Here is a 13,968-nt window from a genome sequence, read left to right as displayed (position 1 = left end):
TAGCTTTATCCATAGGACAAAGTAACACCAGCTTGGTATTTACACGCTCTACCAAGACTTTTTTTATAAGGGCTACTATAGCCTTTCAGAGTAATCTTTCCCTGAAAGATTTTTGCCCAATTTAGGTTTTCAGTTCACATCTTTTCATTGCTAGTATTTGATTTGCATGTATTTTGTGTTTAAATTAGGATAAATTATAATTATTTATTGGTACAATAGTAAATGTTTCTTTACTCTGATGTTTATTTTACTGTTTTAACATATACTCCTATATCTGGCTTCTATTTTTAGCTTTATATTTTTTTGTGTAAAGTTTTGTAATATTTTAATTTTAGTTATAGGACTAGTACTCTATCAAGCGTTCTTAACAACAATATAAAAATTGTTTTACAATAAAGCATATTTTGAATTTAAAGAACCCGGTTTAAAGATAGACGGCCAGGTGAGAAGCGGTATGTTTCTTTTTTCATAAGGCAAAATAAAGTCTAACAAACAACAGATCCGCAACATGCAAAAATATCGCACTTAAGTTACGGAAGAATATATTCAAGCATGGTTTAACGAGTTGGCAAAAAAATCTGGATTCTCTCCTTGTCCGAAAACTGGCCAAGTTCCTGGCATTAAGACACCTACATAGTTAAGAAAGGAAGTGAGAAAGAAAATGTAGTAGAGTGTTAGTAACTATCTCAGCAGACAGTAGTATTTGTCCACCTCTTGCAGTTTTCCCGTACGTGAAAACTCCAGAGGCTGTCGTTGAATCTATGCCTCTTGACTGGATATTAGGGAGATCAGAGTTTCAATGAATGCAAAACCTATTCTTCTATTATTTGATGGTCACATAAGCCGCAGTATTTAAGCATTTTTAATAATGATAATGATATACCTAATCTTATATGTATAGCACACAGCACATTTACTACAACCAGCAGACATTGCGGTTTTAAAGCCAACTATATCTCATTTGATACAAATATGCCAAATATCGTATATGCAGAAGCGATATTTCTGGCATATACAGGGTGTTTTTTTTAATATTGCGACATAATTCAGTGGCGTGTTCCATGGCTCAATTAAGCAAAAACGTTTCTATGAACATATGGCCTAAACGTCTTAGATTACCCTTCTGTAGTTACACTACAGGGTGGTAAAATTGAAAGGAAAAACTTATTTTTTTCGATAAATGCGATACCCCTGTAGATACTTTTCTGAAAATTGGTACGCAGTTTCTAATCATCCATAGCGTTTTTCCTATATACACATATATACACAGAATATCTTAATCAAGTATTACTTTTATAACTCTATTCTCAGCATTTTTTTGAAGTTTTTTTGGCAAAACATTGAAATACTAACAAAAAAAGTTAAATAAAAAACACCCAATATTATCTGTATTTACAGATATACAGGGTGCTTCCTAATTACGGTACGAAACTATACAGGGTGAATCGTTAGGTCGTTTTATGAAAAAAAGCTCCTATGAACGTATGTCGGGAGTTGCTTTGTTTCTGAGATACAGGGCGAAGTATATACAATGCATCCGTAAAGTAGTGGATAAGTTCAATACAAATGAAATTGACCGTTTCTGAAAAAAATGCCCAAACCCGTCGATTTTAATATTTGGTTTAGGGTTTTTCTACGTAGAAATTAAATATACAGGGTGATTTTTTTTTCAGCAAGATGGAGTCCCGCCACACTATGCTTTACCCGTTTGCAATTATCTAGATGAAGTTTTTTCTAATCATTGGATAGGTAGACGAGGGTTCATTGAATGGCCATCCAGATCGCCAGATTTAACGCCCCTCGATTACTTTTTATAGGGATACATAAAAAGTAAAGTGTATGTCACTAAACCAGCCGAGTTTAGAAGATTTAAAAGAACAAATACGCCAGGAAATTAGAAATATTACTCCAAATGTCATTGACAATGTTCAAAAAGATTTTTTAAATCGCCTTGGTTATTGTCAGATACCTAATTTAAACGTTTAATTTAGATAAGTATTTCTTTAATTTTACATTTTATCATCATTTTTCGTTCAAAATTGCTTATGTAACCACTATTCATCTGTACCAATCTTTTGTAAAAAATGCGTTCTTTCTGCATTAAAAAATTGTGGTTTCCATTTAAAAAACATGTTGATAATGTCATATCTTTTTTGTCATCCGATATACTTAATTTCCACGTAGAAAAACCCTAAACCTAATATTAAAATCGACGGGTTCGGGTATTTTGTTCAGAAACGGTCCATTTCATTTTTATTGAATTTGTCCGCTACTTTACGGATGCACTGTATATATGATTTTAAACATTTCTTTTGTAGACAGTAGTATCTACATTTAGTCGAGTATATATTTAATTTTTCCACTTAATATACCATTTAAAAATGTCGGAGTGGGGATACTTAAGGATGACTCACCCATTCATAAAAATATGGTGGTTCTAGTTTTTCCAACCTCTATGACTATTATTCCCTACGGCATTTTTCCAACTATTATATTTTACATAACACTCACATTGAAACTTTTTAAATTGACACCTTGTATAAATAATTACGTATGCCAAGATATATTTTAAAACATGAAAAAATATTGCAGGCATAGGAATTAACCTAGCATACCTTACCTAGCATATTATATAGAAGTATAGAAGATAAAAATATACTTCTGGCTCATGTTCAATGGTGACCTTGGATATCTCCTGAATACGCCTAGCATATGCCAAATGAGCTATTTCAATAGGAATATACCAATTAGGTATCCTGGGGATATGCATGCAACGCGTTTATGCTGCCTGGGTGGGTATTTGCATTTAACAGATATTTACCATTTTGACATCCTAGAAATGGATGTCAAAATTCAGAAAATCCTATGAAAATTCAATATAAAAAGTGGATTTTTTTATTGAGCATCCTCTTTTCATAAAAAACAAAATTTTTGCTTCTTCTAAAAGTTCTCAACGAAAATTATTTATTAGTCCTGAACTGGTATTAATGGACTAATCCTGTTCTGTTTATTATGTTCAAAATTTTTTTATTTTATTTTTTTTTTGTAGGATTTAATGGGGAGGGATGGGGTTGGGTTGTGTTTATAGTATATTTTCACTGTACTGATTCTCCTTTAGATTTAGTTTAGCTCAAGATATCGAGCGTTAAATATGGCCTTCCGATTTATCACAGTGAGGTGTGACTGTCATATTTAGCCACACACACACACATACAACGCTGTGATAAGTCCGAAGAGAAGAGACAATTTTGCTGTCTTTTATTCGTGGAAAACAATATTTTTTATTAAATTTGTCTAAAATACCTCCCTCAATACACTGCTTATCAAATCCTGCAAAAAGAAATATTTTTTCGATATTTTTTGTTTTTTTTTTAATATAAAAAAAATGCTCTGCAAAACTTTATATTTGCACACATTTTAGCACATGCAAAAAAACCTTTTTTAAGTGAGGCCTTTGTATATTAACTTTTTGAACATTTTCAATTACCTTGAAATGTTCAAAGAGTTAACATTATTGAATTATTAAAAACAAAAATAAAAGGAAAGCATGCATTTTTAACTGTTTAAATTCCACAAGGGTCAACTTGATCTAAGCATGCTCCAAACACGATATCGCAGACGTTGCAGTTGAATAACACTAAAGAACATAAAGATTTTTTGTTAAACCTGACCTAAAAGTTTTCATTGGTTAATGATAAATTTAATAGCTATCAGGGTTATACACTCATGAAATGGAAGATCAGAATCAATAATAAGGCCTAATTATTAGTATCTTAAATTTAGTTTTTTCCATATTTTAGCTACCTACTCGCTTTTTAATTTGTTAAGAATTACCTCACTCTGTCAAGCTTCGTCCTATACAAGTGTATATCGTTAGCTATTAAATAAATAAATAAATAAATAATGTCTCGTATACCAAAATGTACAAACGCGGAGTCTAGCCTAGGGCTAATCAAGTTAACCTCTAATTACATGAACAAAAATATATACCAAATTACACAGATAGGAGTTATAAAAAGAAGATAATAGAAAACCCGTAAAATCCATGAAACCTATCTTGAGTTGGAATTTAAGCAATGACATAAAACTAAAAAAGAAAAAAAATTTAAAAATTTTCCCTTTAAATTATAAGACATCTGTAACGTGAGAAAATGCGATTTTGATTTTACTTTAAAACCAGCAATAGACATGCACTTAAGTGAATTCGGAAGTTCAATATACACCGAAATAGCATTAAAAAAAACATCTGTGAAATAAGACAGAATGAAAACGAGGAGCCGATAATTTAGTTACACATCTTAGATTGAGGACGTGCACATCTCTTCGAAAACTGAATTTTTCACGAAGGTAAGCAGGGGAGGATGTCAATCCAAGCAATCGATGCACAAAAACTGCCAACTGATGAAGATAAAGATTCTCTACAGGTAACCATCCAAGAGTATTTACCACATTTTTTCTGAAACTCTGTCATATTTTCTTAAGTTAAAAACGAATCTAGAGCTATTGGAGATGGATCGAAAATAAATTGTGTATTTATCTACATAATTAATCTTCCAATCCTATATATTTTTTAAGTCGCTTTTCCAACTAATCAGCTTTCATTGGATACTGAAAGTATAAATAGAGTGCTCGTATAATAAACAACCAATTCGTTATACAGACCGATTTTTTTGTTGTGTAACTATAAATAACGCAATAAATACACACAGTTTGTTTGCTGTGAAAAAAAAATAAGCACGTATTAAACCGACCTAGATAACTACTAGTAGATAAGGTGAGAATTGGAGTACATAATAAAGCCATTGCATCCATAATGATGAACGGTAAAAATGTATAACAGATGTCACTCATGTGTAGTAACTCTTTGGCGCCAAATTTAACTTACCAAGTTCCCATCGAGAACTTCCCTTTTGAATATCCTACTGTTACTAGTTGCGTTCGGTTGACACTGGCACTTATCGACGATCAACAAATAAAGCAACACTAAGAAATACCACCCCCGACACTTGAGTGTGACACTGCAACACCGCAGAAGTACCATTTTCACTCTATTGGTGTCCATTGTCACTCTCTTGTAACAATAGTTTTGTTACCACAAAGAAACGATTGCGACAGCAGCGGAGCGCGCGACGAGGGTTACATATGTGCTGCAATAACTTTTTTTATACTTTTTTTTTTAGTTGACTAGAATAGTGCGAGTTTTCGAACCCATTTCATTTTCACCGCTTTAAATAGTGCTTTATCGTGCCCCTATCATAATAGTGCGTGTGCTCCGGCCTGATGGTGCGAACACACCTCATAATTATTTGATTTCGTCAGAACGCTATAATATGATAATAACAATAATAACAACTGTTGCTTTGTTCTCGTTTTAATGCGGCCTTAAACCTGATCAAGAAAAATCGTTTTAATATGATACGATAGTGATTTTAAATTAAATTATTAGTGATCATTATAATACTCGCGCGCGCACCGCCTGCTTATTTGCTGCTGCTCTCTTTACTCGGTGCCCTGACGACGACGACACACGACGAAACAACCGACTTGTATGTGAGCAAGACTGAAATCGAAAACGTTGTTCAGCTGTTTTCAAGATTGTATTTTGTTTTCAGGGCGACCGTCGGGGGGGCGACCCCTCGCCACCCTTCCCCTCCCTACTACTCCTCCTCTTCCTATCGCTTTCGCGCTTCAAGAGGAAGCGAGAGCGAGCGTCGGTCATCCACCGCTCTTTCTTTGTCGCGCAACGCGGGCGTCGCGTCGATGGCCGACGTCTCGTTTGTAGCGCCGGGCGAGACGACGTCAGCGGTGGTGGCGTCGTCGTCATCAGCTGATTAGATATGCGATATGAGTTATGTCGGAACTTCTATTAGAGCTACCACGCACATTATAAAGTTGTTTTGGTTAAATTGAGCGTGGCCAAAGAGGCCTTACACAAGTCCGAACTATTAAGTTATGTCTAGAATTGCGAACGGTTTCTTTAAATATCTTTTTCATATTTTATTTAAAAAACGCACCATTGCTGACCCTGATGTTTAATTCAGTATAATATAATATTTAACGCATCCCCCAACCCAAATTTTGAGTCACATAAGGAGATTGTAGAAAATTTCGTGAACTACCGCTTTTATTAGAACGTAAGCAACAATTTCGCCGGTTGTTACGGTGAAAAAATTGAAAAACTGCATGATTGCACACCTTGCGGAACAAGAAATACGAAACCAAGTATTTATTATTACAGACTTGTAGGTATTTTGATTATTTGCGATTTGATATATTAAAAAGTACACTGAGAAAAAAAAGGCTGCCATAACTAAAAACTTAGTAATAGTAGCCCGAAAGTGTGGCTAGCATAGAGGGCAGGTCAACAAATTAGTTATAAGAGCAGGTATAAAATAGTACGAGGAATAGGGCGTTCCTATTGTTAATTGGCAACTAAAACTCTGGTAGCTTTTTTAGAACTCCTCCTATGGTTTAGGTAACTACATTTTTTGGTTATTTAATATAAAGAACATTGTTGCAGTACTCACAAATTTTATTAAAAATTTTATGTTTGTTGTTAATAGAACTAAGTGTTTAAGGTTTCATAAAGCAAAAAGTGGTTACACAAACTGTGGTTCTTCTTCAGTGAAACTAATAAACTTAGTTTTCACAACTAGCTTTTCTGGTTTGTTTTAATCTTATTCTTCGCATCAGCAACCAATAATTTTTGTTATCGATGGTGTAGCACGCAAATGTGGTAAGTACAAAAATGTTAATTTGCAGGAACTTCATTTTTAAAGTTTGACTGTTCGTGGTATTAGATTCTTAATTAGCACATATTTTGTTTTTAAGTAAAATTATGGTGTTTTCAATTAAAACATTCAACTTTTTTTTTGTTTAAATTTATAATTAGGCTTGAACAAATTTAATTAGTATCGACTGCCTGCACTTAACACATTTGTTGAGCTACATTAAGGGTAAGAGGGATGAAGTAACTACCAGTTTAATTCTAAAATAAAAGTTTTTATTACTTTATTACTTACTAGCTAAGTACATAATTATTGTTTAACTAAAAATTACTTAAGATTAGTAATATAACTTAAGATTAGTCATCAGATTTTGTTTCAATTAGTTTAGCAGAATTACCTGTTTGCGGAATTCCATTTATAAAAGAAGCATAATCATCCGGTATTATTTTACTTTTTAATAGAGAAATTAAATCAGATTTCTTTTTTTGAGACACTGGAAGTCTAGAACTATATTTTGATTTTAATTCTACACATTTCCAGGTTTTCTTTTTTCCAGGCTTGCCTTTTTGAGTTATATCAATTTCTAGAAATTGTTCGTCGGAAAGGGCATATTTATAGAATATGGTAGATGGTTTTTCCTTTTGGAAAGGAAACCATTTTACATGCAACCAGTTGACTTTTTCATTATTGGTGTTATCTGTGGTATTTGCAACAATTTCGGACACCAATTGTTGTAGATCAAAAGTCATTAAACTCTAAAATATTGATATTGTATGGACGAGGCTTAATCCTTGCCATTGAAATTAAAAGAGCCCATTTACGGATTGAATAGACTTTTTTGTGTTTCTGTGCCCTTTCTATAGTGGCGTGCATCGAATCAGCCTCAAGGTAGGAATGCCCAGACTCCATAAATTTTAGATCAATTATTTTAAGGTTCTCGATTTTGTTTACTGCGTAAAGCATTGCTGCAGCCACATTTTTGTTACGATTTTGGCCGCCAGCAGTATCGGAAAATGATGCTACATGAGTTACTGACTTCGGTAAATTAAAAAGGTATTTAAGAAGGCAAGTTCTTATCTCTGCGCTTCCCTTATTTCCATGAGTCTCATCCCAAATGAAACAATGGCCATCAGAATTAGATCCATCAAAAAAGGTAAAGTTGTAAAGTTGTACCTGTTGTAAAGTTGTACCTTTTTCTTGTATTGCCTTTTTTTTTGTCTGCAGCTTTCATGTCCAAGGCTTCCTTTTCGCGTTTTTTATGTTTATCATGATCTTCTTGTAAGTCTGCTTTATCCTTCGCACTATTATAAGCATTGCATTGAAAACACTGGTCTTTCTTCGGAAGGTAAAATGCCAGTGTAGGTTCATATTCATGGAAAATTTTTTGATAAACAAACCAGGAAACTGGGAAATGTTCAATTCCGAAGAAAGATAGTGCTTTGTCGAATCACGCCTACAATAATGGGACTCAATCCTGGGAAAACTATCGATATGATATTTAACAAGCTGCTTTATTTCTTCAGATGTATTGTTGGGTGGAATGGTATCTCTTCTTCTATCATACCCAGTAAACACACCAGAATTGCTCATGTGCTCGGCACAAGTTTCTATGATTCTGTGCGACATGGCAAAAGTTGCGCAAAAAAACTTTAAATACACTCTATGTTTTTTACCAAATTCGTCTTTCAAAAAATAATGTCGTGAGCATTTCCTGTTTTTTGTTTTTGGACTATTTTTTTCTCTTGCAGTAGCAACATTTTCGATGTGAGAGGCAAGATACATTTTTTGACGGACATAGTCTGCTAGTTGATAATATTCCAAACATAAAGTGTGTCTGTGTGCTTCGGAAATATTATCTTGGCATTTAAAACGGCAGTTTGTGCAATCCACTTTCTTCGGTTTTTTCACGGCAATCTCTCTACCACTACGATTGACGTAAGTTTTACCGCTTAGTCTTAAATTCTTATTTATTGAAAATTTCCAAAGCTTTCTATTGGCCTTACGGCATTTTTTTCGTTTTTTCGGTAAATCAGAATTATTCGGTAGAAAGTCTTTGGATGTTAATAACACTTCCTGTTTTCTTCGTTTTGGAGAAAAGTGTTCTTTATCAATATCCGAATCTTCATCCTCCTCAGAAGGTTCATAACTTGAAGTATATCTTGAAACGGGTCACTTTCATAATCTATGTCATCATTTTCATATAAAAATTAATCTTCTGAAGAGTCAACGTATTCTTCTGATGAAGCCGATAATATTCGTGTTTTTCCTAAAATAAAAAACATACATTATTATGTGAGTATAAAACTTGTATTCCTTAAACTTAATAAAGAAGATAATTGAAGTATTATTTGCCAACCTTTGAAAGCATTTTTATAAAAGGTAAAAAAACACGAAATCTACAGCATCACAAACACATTTCATAAAATAACGAAGGTTACATGTTTCGCTCGACTAGAGCATCATCAGACCTAAACAATAATTAAAATTATGTAACCCGAAAAAAGGAGAATTCAACAAAAACTTACCATAACATACACAAAACACCTGACATATAAGTAAACAAAGATTACAATAAAGTGGCACTACTATGTAACCTTCGTTATTTTATTAAATGTATTTGTGATGCTGTAGATTTAGTGTTTTTTACCTTTTAGAAAAGTGTATGACCAGCATCTTTGGGATAATGGATGAATTTTTCGTTTTAAAAGCATTTGACGTTCCTGGTAGATTTTGGCTAAGATTTAATGACGGATTTGTATCAGGAAGAGGAAAATCCTCTTTTGCTAAGTCTAAATCATTCGTTGCTGGTTGAAAGTTTATTTTGTCAATATTCTTGGTTGCTGGAACGACTATATTATCCACAGGTGGTGATATTAAAATACCAGATAAGATATTTATCGATGTACTTGCTTCTCTTCCTAACAAAATACCAAATAATAGTATACAAAAAAAATAACTAAATATATTAGCATACAAAGGCACTTCTTAAAAAGTAAAAGCGACTATTAAGTAAAAAATACTTACCACCTTGCCTATTATTATCAGCAATTAATGCTAAATTAACAATTTTTTTGCCCTTGATGACATACTAGTTTTTAATACACTCGCAGGATAAAACTGATAAAATCAAATGTCGTACTGGGGGACAATCGCTCTTTTACTCTGCCAAAACAAAACAACAAAAAATTTTGAGGTTAGAAACGGGGTAAGTACGGCATTTGGAGATTCAGAGCATCATCTATTTACACGCAAATGTGTTGAAAAAAAAAATGCACTTAACACATTTCTCTTACCATTATGTGTTTATTTATTTAATGGTTAATGCTGGTCACAAGGAACCAAAAAAACTTTTTTGATCATCATTAGGAGAAAAAATATGCAGGGTACTACAACTTACCCTTAACCATATATTCTGTATAGTCCTATGGTTGGAACCTTAAGTGTGACACTTAAATCACCAAACAGTTTTACGACAAACCAAAATTCTTTATTTTCCAGCTTTGCTGATGACAGTTCATAAAACCAGATGACATCTAGTGCCATAAGCGTCGCTAGGTAACAACTATTAATGCCAACCTTAACATGATTTTAGACTAGGGTGAGTGCAATTGGATTGAGTTTAACACAGCTAAGACTCAGGGTGTTGTATTTACGAAGAAGGGTGCCTTTTGCCGGTCCAAGCCTTATGATGTCTGAGCTTACTTTGCTGCTATCTTCGTCACTTCGCTTTGGTGTGGAGGTTGGTATATAAGTAATATATCTTGGCATGATCATGTAGCAGGAATAGCTAAAGCAGCCTATACACCGCAATCGCTTTTAACGCTTTACAAGGCTCAGATTGGAATGTCTCTTGAGTATTGGTCCCAGATATAGAGCTCTGCACTTATATGAGATCCAGAGGTAATCAGAACCTTGGACAGTTTGGCGCATAGAAGGAAGGTGGCAGACCTTACTCTGGTTTATCGATACCATCACGGTAAATAAACACGGTAATCACCTAGAGCTGTGCACCCAAGACCTACTTGACAGACAGATGCGACTTATGAATATAGAATCCATCTGCAGACGCCTAGTGTGTCTGGAGACTGGAAAGCTATATCGGGATTTCTTTTTATGGAGAAGTGCAAGTTTGTGGAATCAGCTTCCAAAGCACGTCTTGTCCGAAGATTGCAACTTGCACAAGTTTAAGAAAAATATACAGATGCATCTTCGTAACACTAGCGCTACTCGTGATACTCGAGTACCATAGGGTTTGCCTTTTGCGCTAGTGTATTTTGTAAAGAAAAATATAAATTTTGTATGTAATTTTATTTTAGTTTTATTCTTCTTCTGTAGATGCTAATATCGTTAGCGAAATACGTGTCTAGAATAAAATAAAGAAGTTTGGTTTGTGGTAAAACTGGTTTGTGATTATAAAGTTGTTTTCGTTAAACTTAGCATTGTCAAAGGGGGCTTTACACAAGGTACACTATTAAATTAAGTCTCGAAGAACTCATCATTCGCTAACCCTTATGTGTTTGCTTATTGATTAATGATGGCCCTAAGGAATCAGAGTTTTTTTGAACATCCTTAAATGTTACGAACTACCCCTAACCATATATTTTTTGTGTATGAAAATATTAGACGTTCTTTATGTCAATTTTGATTTTTAATTTCCATGGTGCGAACATTAACTTAAAAAGTACATGTTTTTATTTTAAAAAATATTTTTCTACTCATCAAATTCGCGATCCTAATGAAATATCTCATTAAAACATAAAAACTGCTTGAGAAGTGATTTTTTTATTACCAAGCAAAGCTTGCCACATAATGCTCTGGTATTACTACTATAAGATGGTATTTAGGTTGTAAGTTCTTATTTAAAATCTAAAATTATTATGTTTGCAAACATTAAAATTTCAATTTAGAACCGGATTACAAGTAAACTACTAATTTCACACCTTTACAAGACATTTTCCAATGCATCGCTGTACATTGTAACTCTACAACTTTATAACTCTACAACTTTATTGGTACCGACCTATTCAAAGGCTTGTATGCTTGGCTTGTATTCCATTTCTTTCAATTTTTATATCTGCCATGAATAGGACCATGGGTAGAAACATAAATCCCAAAAAAAAATATTTTTGGCGTGTTCAAGCTACCCCACGGTTGGGGCAACTTGCACATCCATGGGAAAATGTTGCCCCTTAGTCATATTATTAAGAAACGAAGGTAATCTATTTTATAAGGGCGATCGTTTAAAAAACCAATTACAACCTAATATTTAAGAAAAAAAGACATATTTCTTATCAAAATACATGAAATATAAAAACAAATTCCATATAAATGCTTAGAAATATTAATAACTTTGGTAAAATAAGGCACATTCTTTGAAAAAATCACAAATGTAACAAAAAAAACTGACTAATTATTGTCAACTTGGTACTCCTTATTGGCATTAATGTCATCGAATAAAGATTCATTTAAGAGTCCACATATCTGTGTAATCTTTCCAATTAATATTGCAAATACCACATTGGGAGTTGGTCTTTTTTTCCGTATTTCTCTTCACGGTAGCACCGAACATAAACTAGAATCTTGTTCTTTATACTGTGACGGTAGCGAGCAGCTGTTGTATAGCAAAATGCAAGATGAATGGAGTCTCAGGGTTTTTCGGCTGTAGTTCGAGATTCCTCAGGAACGTTTGAAGGATTTTCAGAAAGAAGAGACGCTTTACTTCCAGGTTTGACTTTTTTTCCTCTTTAACGTTATTTCCTTGTTCCGCAGTGCCCCTACAACAAATCAGCCATTAGGAATGCTTTTTAAAACTTAAATTTTTTTTCATCAGGATTTGCAAGAAGCAAACTGGTTGCTCCGAACTCTGAGGTTCGAAAATTATTCTTTCGGCATACAACCTTGGAAACGAGACTTCTTTTTTCACTATTCTAGCATCTTTCTACATTTTCTTTTCAGTGGGGAGAATACAGCCACATCAAGGAGATGCATTCAATATGTGACGTTGGCTGTAAAGGGGACATAGATATTATTTGTACCAGATGCCTTTATCACCCTGGGTGTGGCTGGTAGGTTGTCACCAATGAGATTTCATGTCAATATTTTTATTCCAGTAAAATGCATGCATGCAGAAAAACGATGCACTAATGATACCAAGCAGTACATACCTGATAATTGGTACCACCATTGACCACATAAACGCAGTTAAATGTGACTTGTTAAATGCATTTGAGTTGTCATTGAAGGTATCCATTGTTGGAATACTTCACCATTAGGATTTTAGACTGGCGTCCTCTTCAGAATTGCCGCCAATGAGTGTTCGTTCCTAGCTGAAAAACAAACATTATATGCTGTTGACACCACATTATATTGTTTCCTTTATTGATTCCTTAGATATGTTCTTTACAGTGACTCAGCAGGCTTGGATCCAAACTAATGTATTTTAAATATGCCTTTGGTAACGTTCTATCTAGGCCCAGTGGAGCTATATCGTATTCAATTATTGTCCATAACTCAACGGAAACTTCTGCTCCTACTAGGATATATTTAAAAATGCCAACTTTCCATATTTATGTTTATAAAAAAAAAATTTAAATTTAATCTACAGAGTAAGATAAGATAGCGAATGTTTCAAAATAGTTATGTTGTAATAAGTGTGTAAAATTATCCTTTTTTTATGAACGGGAATCTCGCAGCCGCATGAGGTGTAAGCGAATTTCATTTACAAAAGGGATTTTATAAGCGAATATATAGTTCCTTATTACCAAAAAAAATATTTCAAATATTCTATTACCTTACGATGAAAGGATAGATTTATCGGGATATTCTATAAGTCGGGAAGCACAAAAAAGTATTGCATTTGCGAACACGTGTTTCTGCTCATTGACTTCTTGAGTCAAATAACCAAATGAAAAAAGGAAAAATACATAAAAATTACATGCAGAAGGCGAGGAACCAATTAGTGTAAGCAAGTGCATTGTCTGTCATAAGACCAGGGTGGTTCGATATATTATATCAAGAAAATAAAGGTTATATTTAAAATAAATAAATATTTTTGCATAAGACGTCATAAATATCAGACAATCAGTTCAACCATGGGAAAGACACATCAATAGCAAGAGAGGCCTGAGGCTATATCCAAGAAGGTCTCTACTATACTGATTAGTTTTCGTATCCACTTACGGAAAGGAATAAGAAATAAAAGAAGAATGCATTGCTTGTGCTTCGCAAAGCACACAGTAAT

The 13,968-nt window shown here is 33.7% G+C and overlaps 1 protein-coding gene across 1 annotated transcript in view; it reads right to left on the bottom strand.

The window, feature by feature from the left end:
* The window catches only part of LOC126745020 (matrix metalloproteinase-2-like), a 211,130-nt gene extending 205,556 nt beyond the window's left edge, over positions 1-5,574 (bottom strand). Inside the window, exon 1 of the mRNA XM_050452670.1 lies at positions 4,886-5,574. Within this exon, the coding sequence (XP_050308627.1) occupies positions 4,886-5,062 (177 nt within the window). The 5' untranslated portion in view covers positions 5,063-5,574. The remainder of the gene's footprint in view (positions 1-4,885) is intronic.
* Between the last annotated feature and the right edge of the window lie 8,394 nt (positions 5,575-13,968).

This window comes from Anthonomus grandis, chromosome 15, assembly GCF_022605725.1.
Source record: "Anthonomus grandis grandis chromosome 15, icAntGran1.3, whole genome shotgun sequence".
NCBI lineage: Eukaryota > Metazoa > Arthropoda > Insecta > Coleoptera > Curculionidae > Anthonomus > Anthonomus grandis.
The sequence above is the reverse complement of the archived record's forward strand: the minus strand, read 5'-3'. Positions and strand labels throughout refer to the sequence as shown.